Source organism: Phasianus colchicus, chromosome 4 (genome assembly GCF_987193195.1).
Source record: "Phasianus colchicus chromosome 4, bPhaCol1.hap1.1, whole genome shotgun sequence".
Classification (NCBI taxonomy): Eukaryota; Metazoa; Chordata; class Aves; order Galliformes; family Phasianidae; genus Phasianus; species Phasianus colchicus.
The window spans coordinates 62,068,405-62,086,223 of NC_143439.1; the positions used below are offsets into that span (position 1 = coordinate 62,068,405).

Here is a 17,819-nt window from a genome sequence, read left to right on the forward strand (position 1 = left end):
GTGTTCGCTTTGTTGTAATAATGTTCTGATAACATTTGGAGGTATAATGGCAATTATTAAAAACAGCAGTTACTGTGACTTTCCTCTAAATCATATCATTTCAGCAAAATGATACGGCTTTACACTTTATTTGGAATTTCTTTCATCTTTGCTCCTTCCCATAATAGTTTGCAGCTAAGTTTAGGCATGACACAGCTGCCAGACCTTCAGCAGAGACTAATCTTTCCTGTCTCTAATAAATCTTTGATATTCACTCTTATTTCTATTTACCGAAGAGTTGACACAATGCAAACAAGTTCTGTATAAACTGCTTCTGATACCCATACAATTTACATTTCCACTGGAAAGTTAATGATTCCAAATTTTCCAAACTAGATCATAATTATAATATAGCCCCAATTAAATTAAAAGAGAAAATACTAGAAAATTTCTGAATATTCTGTGTCAGCCCAGATGATGGAGTGGTAAAAAAAATTAGACTGAATTTTGAGCAAATTAGTTGATTATTCTAAGGAGACAATTCCTCAAAATGCCCAGATGGGATTGGGCCTCTGTATAGGGGACTCATGCAAAGATCAAAAGGGTTGTTATCCTTCCTCTCTGTGCAACAAAAACATCCAAGCTACACTAAACTCTGCTATAAGCTTCACAACTGAAGCAACCTGGAAGTGAAAAAATAGTCATTAGGGCCCCTGCTTAGTTTTCCAGCTCCTCACTGTGGTGAGGAGGGCCATGATGGACCATAATCCTGGAGTACAAGAAGGGACACACAATTACCTGAGCACTCTCCTGGCTTTATGTGCTTTTGCTGCTATCACGCTGCACCATGAAAGAGCTGTGGATTGCATATGTACTTCCAGACACAAGGATTAAGTCTCTTATATCTTCTGTTTACAGATACATAAAAATCAAGCTTTCCAGGTGCCTATTTTCTTTTTCTAGATGCTCATACCTGAATAATTTTTTCCTTCCTACCCATCGGACTATCTGTTCACAATAAACAATACATTGTAATGAACTTCTACTCTACCTAAAACTCTGTTTCTGGAGTTTCTGTCCTACCTAAAAAGTACGACTAAGTAGAAGAAAAATCTATAGAACAAATAATGCTGGTTCTCAGTTACCTGGCCTACTATAATGCTGAGGAGAATGGGATGTTGGAGTGTAGCGACCATAACCCAGAGAGCCAGCAGAACTAGGACTTGATGTCCTGTACTGTTTGAAGGATCTGTCATCTTGGTCACCCTGAGAGGAAGAGAAGAAATACATCATTAGGGAAGAGAAAACACTTTCAAATCAGCTAGAACTTCAGATATTTCTGTGCAGTGAAGATGGAACTTGATGCTGTTGTAATGCTCCATGCAACCCCAACGAAGCAAAGCGGCTTTGCACCTCAACTGCAGTATGACTGAAGGAGTTCTGGAACTGCCAGGCTTCACAGAACGGCTATGCTCGCAGGAAAGTCAATGCATACATGAATTGAGAATGACAGCATTATTTGTAAAGAACGCTGTAGAGTTGCTGTTTCAGGACAGTATAATTTGCCACTCACTTTAATCTTCTGTAACGATTTAACATCCTTGGTTAGGTGAAAGATGAGATCAGGTTAGTATGACAGTATTATGGTTATTTTGTCCTGATATAGATGGCTGCATAGTACAGTGTCAGGATTATAAACATCACAAAATAAGCATTCATTAGCTTGACTACATCACAAAAGCTAACCTGACTGCTGTATAAACTGCCCAGCAGACAATACTATGAGCAAAACATTGTAATTATTAGCTAGTTAACCTCTAATAACCACTCATATAAACTGCATTAAGAATTAATTCTGCAGCACTGTGCAATGCAGTTCACACAACTTATTTTCCATGAAAGCCTTGACTTCAAAAAATGTGCATCCATTCTACACCTCTCACTCTTCATAGTTAAATTAAAACTGCAATTTGCACATAGTGTCTTCTTAACAGTAAAAACATTAGTGAATGTATTAGATAAGGAAATGATTTTCTGTAAACTAGCTACAAAAGCAAATTCAATTTTCTTTCCAATGACAGGCAAGAAATGGCTGGAGTTAACTTAAATCAACGTAACCTACAAATGCTCCCTTATGGAAAGTCTTGTTCTGAAAAATACTACCCCCTCCTGTTCCAGTAGGAGTGAGTGAAGAACATGCTATCCCATAGCAGGTGGCTTGGGAAATCTTCAGGCATCTTAAACTCCCACTGGATCATTCATCATTTAAACACACAGCAGGTCCTAGCTCGCCCCATCATCATCTCCCAGATTCCTATCAGGGCAACTTAATTATATCTATCCATTCATCGTTAGATTCTTCCTGCCTGCAGCTTCCCATTTGACTGCTTTGGGATTATCTTTGACTCCAGAGATGTATAATGTTCTCCCATCTCACTCATCAGATTCTCTCCTTTGGCTGAAGTGTACTTTTTCCCTTCCACATCACTCCAGACTAACTGACTGCGTTTTCAAAAATGGAAAATCAGTTTTGCATACTGGTAAATAGCATTACTGCTTAAATATCCATATCAGAAAACAAATTTAAAAAAAAAAAAAAAAAAAAAAGAAGAGCAACTGGTGCATTCCCAAGCATGCAGTATTCTATAGGCATTGTGCCACCAACTCCTCCATGCTGAGTTTGAGATGTTTCTCTCTATATAAAGCAACTTTATTTAATATTCATTCTAATCTCTCAAAAAAGAACTGGCAGTACAGTCATGTCTCTTTAAAGTCTTGAAATTACATATAAATACCACTGAAGTGTTATGTAATGGTCTATGAAGTGCTCAGTTGAATGATACAGTGAATTTTTGCCAATAAACCCCTTCAACAAACTAGTGACAAGTTTGTAGATGACTGTTTAGAGAAAGACAGACTGTTTAGAGAAAGACAGAAAACATGGCAAAGCTGGATAACATGGGACGGTCAATACGACATGAATAATGGCAGCACCAGTCTCCATACCAGTGCCACTTCTGGAATCTAAATGCCTTACAGTGAGCTAACTGATAGCTAATTTAAACAAATTATTGTAATCTTGCTAAACACAAAGATTTCACATTATTTCAGACCTTACCTTTTGTGTACTTTTGGTCTCTGTAAAGAATACTCAGTCAAGCTCATGAAATCCAATATTAAATACAGCATGTATTTATTTGCAAATTTTCAAATAAATTACATTTGACTAGTTAAATTCTCTTTTTAACCAATGTTCATAGACAGCTTGTGATTTATAATCTTCAATAGGAATTTACAACTCTTCACTACCACCGAAATTTTGCGATAAATAAAATTGGAATTATGGAGATATGCACAACCCTGTGATGTTTAATTGACCTGACACACAGGGAGTTACATGAAATGCTTTCACTGCATTACTGGCATTCATCATTAACATACACCAAAATATACCTCGAAGTTAAGGTATGTGCGTACAAATAGTATAAATACTTTAACTAGTTGTGAAATAATAACAAAAAATAAATAAATAAAAAAGAAGAGTAAGCATACCAAGCATTAATTCAAGTCAACTCATGCTGGCAGCTTTAAATGTAAAAATAAATCATGTTTCTTAATGTAATTTATTCAGTAGAGCTTGAAGAAGTGACCACAACACCACCTTTATTTTGGAAAGCTGAACATGGATGACAGTGGAGATAGATGCATACAGATGACAATGCAGAAGCAGAGCACGTATTCAACACAAGTAACACTGGTAAAAAGATAAATTCTAAAATCCCATGCACTGCAGATGACACACATTTCAGACGCTGCTGGTTATCAATGCGACCAGGTTTATGCATCACAAAATGGGTCAGAACAGGAGAAGAAAGGCACTGGGGATTACCTCAGTAGGTGTTGGAGAGAGCAACTGAGGTGACTGCAAACAGCAACACACAACAGATTAGTGATACAAATTCATGCATGATGTTACTTGTGAGAAGAACTACTCCTGAAATATCAATATCCGTGTATAACACATGATATAGATAGGAAAAACACCTGTCAAGTAAGTTAGAGTAATTTTCTTTCTTTTTAAAGAAGGTAAGAAAGAACAATATATAAATTCTTTTCATTACTACAAAATCCTGTGGCCTGTACCTGTACCACTGAATGCTGATGGTAAAAATCTCACATTTAAATAAGGCACAAGCCCTACTTAAATCTACACTGAAGCACCTCCAAAATCTGGATTAGAATATTGTTGCGCAGAGCTAATGGTTTCAAGGGAAACAAAAATACCTGTATATTTCATTTATAATTAAACATTCTGCAATTTGATAATTTTTCTTTCAAAATTAAACACTAAGCTTGATTACTTGAGCACAAATCTACTGAAACTACCGTAGCAGCAGGTATAGCCAGGGTGATAAAGGTTGAAAAACAGAGATATATATATTTTTTACCGTGCCAATATCAAAGATGTAAATATTTGGAGCATCAGGAAAGTGTGCACACTGGCACTGGATGGAAAGCAGGGCAGCCCCAAATACCCTTCATTAGATGATGCATTTAAAAGGAGATGATCAGATACTATATTTTTCTTTTTTTAAGATATCACTGAGGTCTTCATGACACAAATACCTCCATTGGAACAGATATACATAAGCATGCTTTGGTCTAGTGGTGCAAACACTGAGGGAAGAGCAAATATGTCATGAAACACAGTTTACGCTTTAAATCATGTCCATACTTTGACCATAAACAGTTAGTTCAGGTTAAGTCTTGTATCTTAATCATAATTGGTAAATAATAAGTGAACTTTAAGCAAGGTATGAGTCTATCTATATGCCAGCAACCAGCACTGAAGAGAACATCCAGTCCTGAGCCTCACTTGGGTCTTCGGGTGCCAGCAAGCAGATGCTTTTTGGGCAGTTTTTTGTGGGTGATCGTTCCCAAGTTATTTCCCTCCTGTCCCAAGGGGAAAAGTCCAATTTTACAGTCTGTTAAGAAATTTATATTCAAAAGAGGGCAATGAGCTCAACTGTCCCAATAAACTCTTCCTGTATCAGGCTAACTACTAACACTAGAAGCAGGCGACATCAGCAATGCTCTTTCTGCATTTTTTTTAAAGAAATGTTGGTTGTTTTTTTTTAAGAACGCAGCTGAAACTACCTTCTATCCCACTCCTAAAATTGTGATGCTGAGGTTCCCAAGCTTCCTAGCTACAAGAGGCTCTAATTGATGGCATGGGGTCAGATCACACCAGAGCTCCAGACTAAACCTCAGCCCCAACTCAGCCACATGGGCACTTATTCTGGAAAAGGAGAAGAATGGTAGCAAGTGGCCAACGTGATGCTGGAGGCAGATGGGGGAAACTCTCTCCAGCAGGAGCACAGATTTTTGGTGGGTGAGATGGTTTTAGAACTATTGCCTTGCAGCATATGTAATGACTGAACTTTGAGAGGAGCTGGTTAGAAGGTTGCTGTGCATGAGCACCTCTGTCAAGTCTAGATGCAACTCTGCCAAGGTCAGATGCAAACATAGAAAGGAAGTGTTTACATTACACAGATTCAGAGAGCAGCTTTCACTTTACTGGATTCAGTAACCATTTAATACTATTTAAATCTGTTACTAGGTTATAAGGTTACTAGATATAACCTTAACTCTTTTCATACTCATTATATTGGAGCTACTGTGGTTCAGCACTGTACAAGGAAGATTTGGAAGCAAGTCTGCAAGATCTGACATGCTGCACTTTACCTGTGAATAGTATAGTATATATGAATATATATATAATATATACCTCCAGAATAGTGCTGGAGACTTCAGTGGTAAACATAAAAGGCATTGGTGATAGCAGGACTGGAGCAACTATAAGTATGTAGCATGGCTATTATTTCTAGTATTCATTTCTAGCAATCCACTTACATACACAGAGAAAAAAACTTCCATACTGGATAGTATATATCCTACAAGTATATGCAGTGTTTCTGAAAGGTTAAATTTGTAAAAAAGTATCTCAAATTATATAAGAAATTAGAAATTGAAAAAAAAAAAAGGTAGATATGATGAGAGAAGAAAGGCTAACTTGTGTGACAGGAGTTATATACGAATGTTTCACACACACACACACACACACACAAAAACAACCAGAATTAGGATTAATAAGATTACTGTAAATTAGATTTCATTAGCACAAATTGCTTAACATTAGCTCTGCATATGAACAGATCAAAATACATGCATGACATGAGGACATGTGAATTGAACATTTTGTTACCAAAATAGCAATAGTACACTTAAAAAAAAAAAAAAAAAAAAAATCATGAAAGTCATTTGGCTTTGCTGCTGATTCCTGTGTTTTGATTAGCAATGGATCTTGTTTCCTACCATGTGCATGTAGAACTACTCCTTTCAAAGAAAAGCATATTTTTTAATTACACATCATCTGTTTAAAAACTGACCACAGAATGTAATTCTTTAATTTCCATGAACTAAAAAGTGAAATGAAAATTTTCTGGAAGGCTAAAATACTTTGTAAATGAATGGATGACATGAGTCAATTAATTGAAGTTATAAAATATGTATTTTTAATTCTGCACACTTGAGTGTTCAACAATGTTTAACGGTGCACATTAAATCTCAAATTCATATTAAAAAAAATACCCATGATTCAGTACCTCCCCGTAACTATGCCTGTCATCTGAAGAGTAACTGATATATGGAGAATAGGAGATCATATCTGGGCGGTCAATGTTATAGATGGCTTTATTTTTAGGAAGAGCAGCCAAATCCCTGTAGTCAAGAATTTCATCTCCAAGCTTTGCCTAAGAAAAGGAGGAAAGAAAGAAGTAAGAATAAGAATGAATATGATCGGGAGGCAATCAGAAAAGGACAGGTACATGTAGGTAGAAGAGTTGTCATCATAGTAATAAACTACTTTCCTATTTGGTATTTTTCCTATTTGGAAATTTAGGCATCTTATATTTAGTACACAATGCTAACTTTTACTGTTGCTTTCTTTTTAATATACCAGTGCTTTCTATTTTTATTTGTCACATTAATACTATTAGGAGCAGCATGGCATGGTCCCAGTTCCTTTGATTATATTCTGATTGTTAACTGCACAGAGACATGTAGGCTTTCTACAAGACACCGGGGAAGACACTCTACAAGATACTGTGGATTTTCACAGGCAAAACAACCTTTATTTTAAAGTGGTTTTGGCGTGCAGGGCTCCCCTATCATAAGTGGCAGTGAATAATCAAATGTGTATTTCCAACATATACTCTCCAGATGCTGACAAATATTAGTCAGGTCTTTGATTTCTTTCCATTCAATTGTATCCCACAACTTCACCTCCTCTCCTGACTTTATTTCTAAGCAGTCCTTAATTATGGGTCAAAAGCCAGCAGATGTTGGATTTGCACTGCAGTGGGTTAGTTAGAAGATTACAGATACCACTTAAGGAAAGATCAGATCCTTTCATGAGATTCATGCTCCCAACAGAGCATCTCTGCCAGCCGTTTCACTCCCCATTCTCCTCCTAGTATCATTATCAAAAGTAAGATTATCAAATGCCATATTTTCACAGATTTTCTCTAGTTACCTGCACCAAAGCTGTATCCAGCACGCACTCGATTTGTAGACAGAACAACAAATCAGCCACATGGAGGGGAAAAATGGCAGTGTATTTCTCTAGTTCCTAGCTCAGGCTTTGCGAATGATCAATTCTTTGTTCTTTTGGCAGTAAAATGATGACGGAATGTCACAGTTCTCTGAGCATCTCAGTATGATCAGCTGTCAAACTGTAATAATGCTTTCCAAGTGCAAAAAATATGAAACTATCAAGGATTTATGTGTGAAGTGAGATTTATTTTTTTTTTTTTTAAGATAAGAAGTTGAATAGATTTTCTAGGGAAGTTTTCCATTAGGTTAATCATGCAGAAGAAAGGTAGCATGACAACTTTCATTTCTCTCTTTTCCTGAAACAGTGCATGAACTGTGCAAACACAAGCAACACGGAAAGGAGGAAGATTTTTCTTAACTAAGCAAGCCACTATAACCACCATATATTTTTCAAACTAGTGACAAAATTTGTTTTAATCAAATATCGGATTCTTAAAGATGGCACTGATCTCATTTTTCTTGCAGCTACTTCAGTTGCTAAAGATCAACAAAACAGCCCCCTTAATGAAAATAAATCCTTTCTTGCTGAGAAGCCTTTTTTTGCAAGGACCAGTCATTCAAAGACCAGGAGTCTGTCTGTCTGGTCTGTTCCAGTACAACTTTGGGAAGTGTTGTAGCCTATAAAGAAGACCAAGAAGGCTGTGTACGTTTATTTTTAAAAGGTATCCATGGTTGTGGAGATGATTATAGTGAATTCAGAGAAGTTCAGAATTGGAAATATGTGAATTACGATAGTTTTATCCCGTCTCTCCATGTAGCAAGGTGCAATGTGAGATCCTTCCATAAGACTTAGAATTATCAAGAATAAAACTTACCTACTTGTAAAATTCCTTCCTGTCTAAACATCCTAATATAGCCAAATTTAAATGAAAAAATACCTTAGAGATACAGTTGCTTTCTAAACACTCCACAAACATTCAGCCTGCATTTTTTATTTTACTTGTTTTACCTACTTTCAAATACTTCAGTGGAATTTAAATACTCTAGAGAAGACTCAAATTACAGCTAAGAGGTTTTAATAATCTGGTATTCTGGATTCTGTTAAAACCACACTCTAAATTTAGAGTATCTTTTTCATTTGGAATATTTACTTTTACAGTCTTATAATATGAAACATGATTGTGCATGAAAATGCCTAGTAGAAGCATGTACAGCACAGCTTTGCAACCTAAACTAAACCTTCCAGTTCAGAAAATCATTGAAGGAACTTCCTAATTTTCCTTAGAATTTAGATGATTATAAATAAGGACTTTTATTTAGGCCCTATTTAATGACACAAGCTAGACATGAACTGGAAAAAAAAAAAATTAAGTGGTATGCAGTGATTCAGGGAATGTCTGCAGTAAAGTAAATTTCAGTCTGGATATAATCTAGCCATCATTGTAGCTAATTAAAAGATTCCCATTAACTTCAAAGGGCATTAGCCTATGCCCTCTCAGAACAAAAAGCCAACACAGATTGATATCAACAGAAGAAAAAAAAGAGACGCAGCTTCAGTAGATGGCCTGCATGAACCATACTCAGATTAAGACTCTGTAGGGAGCCTACAGAGGGGAGGGGAATCAACTCTTTGAAAGGGTAGGTAACTGCAGGATGAGGGGAAATGTTTTTAAGTTGAGGGAGGGGAGATTTAGGTTGGACATCAGGGGGAAATTCTTTACAGAGAGAGTGGTGAGATACTGGAACAGGCTGCCCAGAGAGGCTGTGGATGCCCCGTCCCTGGAGGTGTTCAAGGCCAGACTGGATGGGGCCCTGGGCAACCTGGTCCAGCATTAAATGAGGAGGTTGGTGGCCCTGCATGTGGCAGGGGGGTTGGAGATTCACGATCCTTGAGGTCCCTTCCAACCCTGGCCATTCTGTGAAGACAAAATATACTTTCTAAATCACTGCATAGCTGGCCAGTAAGCCATGACCCAAAAACATGTCACCCACAAAATGCTGCATTCAGAACGATCACACTGCCCAGACTTGATGTCTTTGAAAGAATACGTGCCACAAATTCCTGGTTTAACTGAGCTTTAACCATTCTTCTTAAATGCTATTTCAAAGAGCTCAGCAGCTGTTGAGGTATACAGCTTCACCATTTGTTTTCATGACAGAAATCCATGTATGAAAGCTACTGCCTTGTGCATGCTTTCCTACCTGCTCTGCCTGCCTCAATCTTTGTTAGCAATAGAAACTTTAGACAGTTGGGTCTTTTTCCTGGGTTATCCTCTAACAATTTAAAAAACAAAACAAAACAAAACAAAACAAAACAAAACATTTTCTAGATTATTTTCTATCTGGAGATAGTCTCAAATCTGACTGAACATATCTCTGTATACCCATTAGCACCAAAGAGGAGAAAGTAAAACATGGCTGGAGAGGGGCAGGACTAAATGTGAGAGGGGCCTTTCTTTCAGTGGCAGCATAAATTTATATTTGGTTAAAGCAATCATGAAAGTGCCCAGAACAAATCTTAAGCATGTCTGTGTATCACAGCACTCTTGTAATAGAAAATATAAAAAAGATAGCCAAAGGATCATAGCCAAAGGATCATTTTGATAATATAGAAGTTCAGTAACACATTTTTAATTCTTTTTTACTCTTCTGTTCATGGGAATAGGATGAAATAGGATTTAATTGATCTCAAAGCTTTCTGACAATTGAGCAACTCATAAATGAGACATAGCAAGACCTTGCATCCCACTGGGAAATTTTTCTTAACCAATTCATATTTGCTAGAGAACTTACTCTTTCAGTCTCAGATGCCTCCAAAGTATATTACAGTAACAAACTATCTGCTAATTTAATGACATTCTTCAGAAAAAAAGAAGAAGGGAAGAAAACAGAGGCTTGTCCTTGACTATTAACACCCTGTGAAGTATATTTAAAGCTGTAATCACAAACACTACCATCTATTACTAAAAGTACATAAGCCTTAGAAGAATGCTCATGGTTATAAAAACAGTGATGTGGCACAAGTCTAGAGAGAGAGAGACCAAAAGAAAATGCTAAAAGAAAACATTTACATAACACTAGTCTCCTAGCACAACGAACTGCTTTCACAGAAGTTGTGGTAATGACTTTTTTTTTTAAAGTGGGAATAATCCCTGATGCACCTCCACAGTCTCAACTGGAACAAAAAGTTAGAAGTACTGATGGCCATTTAGATAAGGGGCAATTCCTACACTTCCAGCAAAGTCTCCCTCATATAAAGGGTTATTTTATTCAAAATAATATCTATTTAAAGAATTAGGACAAGCTTGGCTCCAAGGCTGTGTTTTGCTCATCTCAGTGTAATAAATAGAAGCTCTTAGTATAATAAAGCCAATCACATCTCCAGCAATTCCCTCTGGTACCATTCAGTAAGAATGACCCACCCACCCCAGGGATACTGGACAAAGAATAGTCCTGGGAATGCTACATGTTTCTATATATTACTTACCAAGCGGTAGCGCACATGAATGTTATCTACAGCAATTACTACAACTGGGATATACTCAGCGTAAGCTTTTACCATATTTATCCAGTTTTTATACTCTCTTTGAATACAGAGTTAGTATTTATTACACCATATGCACACCAAAGGTCCTCTGACTTTAAGGACTGGAATTTGTTGAGGCCTGAGTCCTGCAATCACACACACGTGTTCTCACATGCAATCAGATGCAGGCTCAGGGGCTTGACTTAGGCAAGTAGTATTCAAATCTAAGCTTGTAATCTACCTATGGGCTGTAGCATTTACTTAGAATATATTTTTAGAAAGTAATGTGGTAGTTTAGTTCCTATGGTATGAACCACACTCTATTGGTAGTGTAAGCGCTGTAAAGACAAAATACTCACATAGATCACACGGCTTGGGGAACCTGATGTACTTGAAGCAGGTACAGAAATTATACTCTCAGAGGAAGTCCTTGTTTCCTATGGCAAGAGAAAAGATATGAAACAGAGAAGAAAAAGAGAGAAAAGAGGGAGCCATTTCTTTGAATGTAACCTTCACCGGTCAAAATAGCAAGTTATAGTGAGCTCAAAATGGACAGGTATGTCCAAAACTTGAAAAAACATCTTACTGACGGTTTGAAAACACAAAATGATTTCATATGCTACTTGCTCCTCCCCCTACCAGAAGGGACTGGGCTTCCAGGGTGACCTTAGGATGCTGTTGGAGATAAAGTTTAAGTTACAGCAGCTTTGGAGAATCTGGATCAAAGATGATTTGTTTGTAACATTTTTATTCATTCCACGGTTGTAATGTCAAACTGATGTAGCTGCTTCTGGAACACATCACTGTACTGCATCACTCACTGACAGCAGTCTGACATCCTGCAGAACATAACTGAGTCAGACACCCAATAGCTTTGCTTTCCTTCCCCTAACTGTAAGAGATCAGTTCTAAATTTTTAAAGCAGGTAGTTTTGCTCTGTTTTCAATCATTATGGCATCCAGTGACCAGCAAATATTGCTTTCTCTTTAGTTGATTCCTTTGTGATGAAAAATATAATTACTTGTAAATAAAAAAAGAGCTTTGAGGCACAACGATATTAACAATGACTCAACAGACCTGATGTTCATAACTGAAATTCAAACAAATGTTAGTAAGAAGACCATGTTTTCATACCCTCGTTTTATCCGCAGATGTTAATTCATCATAAAATACTTCTTCTCACCTCTGAAGAAACCTATTCCTGATTGCAGAAAGTATGTATTTTGCCATTTGCTCACAATAATTTTTATTTACTGCCTCACCAAATGCTTCTTATGTGAAAGTTATAACTGCTGAAACCCTTAACAGGGATTTAGCATTATTAAGCTGTCAGTCAAGGTAGCATCCTACTACTTCAGTTTTCTCTTGGAATATTTGCTAATTTTTAAAGATACGTGTGAAGGTGTCTTATCTCAGAAGTGTCTGTATGACAGGCATTAACACGGTTCATATTACGAAGTCTGCTGACACAGAACTTTAAAACGAGTTTCTAGTACAAGAAATCCTTACCAAGCAGAGAGTGAATGGCTGCTTCATACAATCGTAGCTACAGAGAAAGGTGAACTGTTCATTGTAAAGTTAAAATTGTTTAATTGCAATTGCTAAATGTTTTCATAGGAAACATGAATTTTTAAGTATGATATAGCAAGAAGGAATGACTAAAAGAAAAAAAAATCATGAATCATACAAAAGAAGTAATTCTTCATCGCTACAGTGTACTGTATTAGCAGAATGAACAAACTCAGCAATCATAACAACCCTTCCACAGACCTTTAGCATGAATTATTCTGAGACTATGTTTGTGGAGATACACATCCAGATTAAAAATATTTCTATTTTACTGAAATGTGTGACTAGGATTTTGGCATTTTCTCCCTCTTACTTTCAAAAGGTTCTGGACAAGCTCAGGAATTCAGGGGCCAGAATCAGGGGCCAGGCAAAATATCAGTACAGTATTATTTCAGAAATAATTGTTGCTGCCCATTGAGATGATGACTCAGCACAAATGGTGTAATCACAAATCCTCTGCTGCATAGCTAAAACATGCTGCAGTTTTCCAGAAATTGTGTAAATTACATGAAAGTGTCATCAATGCACTGATGTCACATGCGAGCTATAATTCTTTTTCATGATGTCATTACAGGAGGTCCATTGCTGTAGAGAAAAAAGCTGAAGAAAACTCCTATTCCAAAGTACCATTCCAAAGTTTTAAAGCCCATTAAGGACAAATATCAGTTTTTGTTTAAGCTCAGGCCTACCTGGACAAAGCCTCAGGGCTTTCTTCTGTCATGCACACATCAGCAGAATGTGTTTTAATATGCAGCAGTTAACAACAGTTAGGTAAAAGTTATAGCATACATGTCTGAATATACTGAATAATGCACAATAAATTCCCAGAGCAATTTCAGTGGCTTTCCTCATCTTAGAGGTGCCATTTTCTTTTCAAGAAAAACCGTAATTCGTTATAGCTTCTAATTTTGCAATCAAAGTGCAGAGTCTCATCTTTCAGAGGTATTCTTATTCTATTCAGCTACTCCCACAAAGTGCCCCATTTTTATTCCTGGTGATTTAAACCTGCTCATTCTACATCTCACACATTCTGTATTCTCTTCACGATCCATTATCCCTTTTACCACCATTAATCCATGACCACTGCACATAACCTTCTATCTTTTGCCACAAAAACTTGCATCATACTGGACTCTATTGCTTCTGTTCACTTCTTTTCTCTATACTACTTATTTCTTCTCTTTCTACTCTGATTTCTTCTGTCTTTTCCAGCTTTATCTCTTCTGCTTACAATCTCATTCTCCTAATGTTTTTCTTCTCACTGTCACTCTCTTTCACAACTTCCTTCTCCCTTCCACTCCATCTCCGAAGTTTAGGGGTGTGATGCCACTACTCCTTCTCTTTTTGTCACCTACTTCAGTTAAATGCTGTGCGTATGTCTATGTAAAAACATACAGAGAATACTTTTAAAAACAACACCCTGCAAAGATTGACCAGAAAACTGATCAACTGGTGTATCCTGTTCCCAACTTCATCACTTAAGTATGCTGGAAATTCTGTAACTACTCTCTTTGAAACAGCATCCTTTCTTGTTTTTTGTTTGTTTTGTTTGGCTGTTTCATTAATGAGTCTAAGTATCAGAAAAAGAAATAAGAGAAGGAAACACCAAAGTAAAGGAAAAAAGGGGGAAAAAAAAGTCTTCAGAAAATTCTTCAAGCTTTTTTTTTTTCTTTTCTTTTTTTTTTGTACTCAGGCAAAAGTCCCACTGACTTTCAGGTACAGACAACTTCCCCTGCTGAGGAAAGGGCATACTCCCAGTGCTCAGCAGATGTGTTACACAGGAGAACCAGGACAACAGTGCCCACTGTCTATCACTGAAGGAGGAAAAAAAATCCTACTGCATTTTCCAAAAAGTACATTGGGTTTTAATCCTGCAATTTGAGGTACTCACCCAGAATAAAATCCTCAGGAAGCCTGAAATACTGCATAGTAATATTAGACTAAATCAGCAGTACTTATTACAATGAAGTATTTTTTTTTTTTTTAAATTCTGAAATGCCACTTATTTGATATTCAGAGATTGCTAAGGAATACCCAAGCAATCATTTCCCAGCACATGGCTACAAAAACTACAGTCACGATCTTTCAGGGTAAAGTCCAAAACAATATTTTTTCAAAACTATAATTTAGTCCAAGTGGCACTTGCTAACACACTAGATTTGTAAACCCTCTTTTTATAGCTGCTGCCTGCTGCTCTGACTTGTCCCATGTGACTTGTGTTCAAGACTCAAATCAAAGCAAAGCTTTTTTGAGCAGGATACCAAGGATACCACTTGGAGCATCAGAGAAAAGCAGAACTGAAAAGCCCCATAGTTGGCCTCTGCATTAAATGAGATAGCTGCATCTCAGTCCCACCACTTCAGAGAGATCATTTCCCCAGCTACAGATTAATTCTTCATTTCCTACGGGCAGCTTATTCATCTGCTAGCCCTGTAATTAATGTTAAAGTTGCCAGAACACTCCCCCTTTCCCCTTGAATAAAGACAGATGCACAAATCATCCAACTTAAGGAGGTATCCAAAGCCAGAGATTAAATTAAGTTGGGGCTGGCTTGCCAATTTTTTACATGCAAATAATAAAAATGAAATTCCAAGGAGAGGGTGGGTTTTTTGATTTTGTTTTTGGCATTTTTTTTCTTGTAGAAACAAATGAAGTGAAAGTCCTCTGATCTTTTAAGTGCAGAGCCACATAAAAAAGGTCATGCACTGATCATGTCACAATCAGAAGTTAAAAATTAATTTTTTTTCTTCTTTATTCATATTTCCACATTTTTCCTTGTTCAGCTTATATGTACTACTCTTAGGTCATGGCTCTTCTTAAGCTGTAGCTTTAATCATAAGTAAAACCAGAATCTAAAGTGCTTCTCTAATCTGCTACATTTTTGTCATTAAAATTTTAAATTCCAGTATTGTAAAAGTTTGAAACCCTTCCCTCTGTGCCTGCTGAAAAAAAAGAAAAAAAAGAAGAGATTGAAACTAATATGACAACAAAGTAATACCGGGTAAAAAAATAAGGTAACTTACCTTGTTTTTTTCTTCAGTCTTGGCAGCCTGTCTACAAGCTGGATGCCAGATGGATGTACCTGGAGAGTAAGTTTAAAGTTGTGCTTAATTTGGTTCCCTAATAAGTTTTTTTTATGGGATACAACATGCTGACTGATTCCACTCCAGTCACAATTCTATGCATACTTCCAAAGCTAAAACTGACAACTTCTCCATACTGGTAAGCCTGGACATAAAATTTTTAAAAACTAGATGTGCTTCAGAAAGATACATGTTTTTCAGTATGCAAAATAAACATCAAAACCCTATATGGGACCACTGTAGTTCTTTCAGCCCAATCTGCTGCTTGCAGAGGGTCACAGCTTACAGCTGTGCTAAGTTGGGTCCTGGGTACCTCCAAGGATGGAGACCCATAGCACTTCTGTGCAATCAGTTCATGGTAATTTTATATTTCTTATATGAAGTTGGAACTTCCAGTTCTCTTTTTCTGCACATTCACACCCAGAAATAGCACTGTGGCATTTAAAAGTAGCTGAAAATTCAGTCCTTTTTTCAAAATTCCTCATTGTACTGACCTTGCACTACATGCTTGTGTCATATAAATTAAATCCTAAAGAACTGCTTAATTCATGGGAATATCCATCCCAGATAAAGAAGAAAATACATGAACAAATTCTATACTTCAAGTATCTATTGATGAGAAGGGTATGAACTCCAGAGATACATGCCTACATAAGATTGAAAAAGAAACTGAGTAACTTAGGAGTTTTGAATCTGTCAAAAAGAAAAAAAAAAAGTCAATAGCTGAACTATTCAATACATTCAACACTAAAACGTGTCACATTGGAACAGGTTGCCCAAGGAGGCTGTGGATGCCCCATCCCTGGAAGCATTCAAGGCCAGGCTGGATGCGGCTCTGGGCAGCCTGGTCTGGTGGTTGGTGACCCTGCACATAGCAGGGGGTTGAAACTGGATGATCATTGTGGTCCTTTTCAACCCAGGCCATTCTATGATTATGATCTTATGATATTCACTGTGTTCAGTGTTCAGTGGAATATGCGTTCCTATATAAAATAAAGGTTTATCTGTACATTTTAACAGTAAAAGGAACTTTTATGTTTATGCTGGTCTGATATAGGACATGACACAAGATAAAGCATTTCTGCACACACTTAAATAACATCAGTACACAGTAAGTTCTTTCTAAGTAAATGGGAAGTTGAGAACTTCCATGTCATAAATATTAAATATTTTCACTGGGTGGAGAACACCAATAGGAAATGTTTTGTTTTCAGAGCAGCTTGATAGTTTTCTTCACCAGTGGATTTTGGAAAGAAGATAGAAACAGAAAGTCTATTTCCCAGAAGGCAGGTGGAGAGCATCAGAACTTGTTTCCCAAAAATAATCCAGATGAACTCAGACTAAAGCAGTACAAGACTGTCTGTAAATTCAAACTGAATGCATTAAGTTTACTAAGTTTTTGAAGTTTTCTGAGGATGTAACTACCAAAAAATGGCTTAATAGCACCTTCAAATTCATGCTATTTTATGCTTCAATTATGAATGTTGCCCACTGAAAGAGCTTGTCCCAGAAGTCACATAAGCACAATTTCCCCAGTGGTTTTAAATAGAAATTAGATAACTTTTTTGAATGATTTACTCCCATCTGTAGTCACACAAAACTGCCTGGTCATTTCACCCAAAAGTCATCTGCTGGATGACTACTGAAGACTCTAAGGTCTGCAACACCTTAAGTAACTTCAGATTAGTTTCGTAAAGGAGTGAAGAATGTTTTCATAAAACCCTGTTTTAGCTAACACATCTGGTCAGGCAGTCCAAATATCTAATCACAGATCTTTCACAGAATTAACACCAGTTTCTAATGGAAGCTGTTCTTCGTCTGAAGACAAAAAGTGTATTAAAAAAAGTTGGTAGGAATGTTTCACGCACCAGAAAATAAAGTGATTAAGACACTTTCAAATTAACAGGACTTGAGCTCAGTTTGTAATGATTTGAACTAAAAATTAGCACAAAAACGAACAGCTATCCTTAAAATAAACTGAACTTAAAAGTTTAATTACAGTCGTGTTTCTGAGGGTTCGAAATCTAGAAACAAATCCGTAGTTTGAT

General features: G+C 36.8%; 1 protein-coding gene across 7 annotated transcripts in view; it reads right to left on the reverse strand.

Moving 5' to 3' along the window:
- ABLIM2 (actin binding LIM protein family member 2) overlaps positions 1 to 17,819 on the reverse strand; it is a 140,417-nt gene that overhangs the window by 40,371 nt on the left and 82,227 nt on the right. For 5 of the 7 annotated variants that reach the window (XM_090139710.1, XM_031588332.2, XM_031588338.2 and 2 more), the window contains exons 8-11: positions 15,712 to 15,770; positions 11,479 to 11,556; positions 6,645 to 6,791; positions 1,125 to 1,245 (exon numbers count right to left, since the gene is read on the reverse strand). In XM_090139710.1, the coding sequence (XP_089995836.1) occupies positions 1,125 to 1,245; positions 6,645 to 6,791; positions 11,479 to 11,556; positions 15,712 to 15,770 (405 nt within the window). Of the gene's footprint in view, positions 1 to 1,124; positions 1,246 to 3,868; positions 3,902 to 6,644; positions 6,792 to 11,478; positions 11,557 to 15,711; positions 15,771 to 17,819 lie in introns of all 7 variants that reach the window. The other 2 variants (XM_090139712.1, XM_090139711.1) reach the window with 2 other exon arrangements.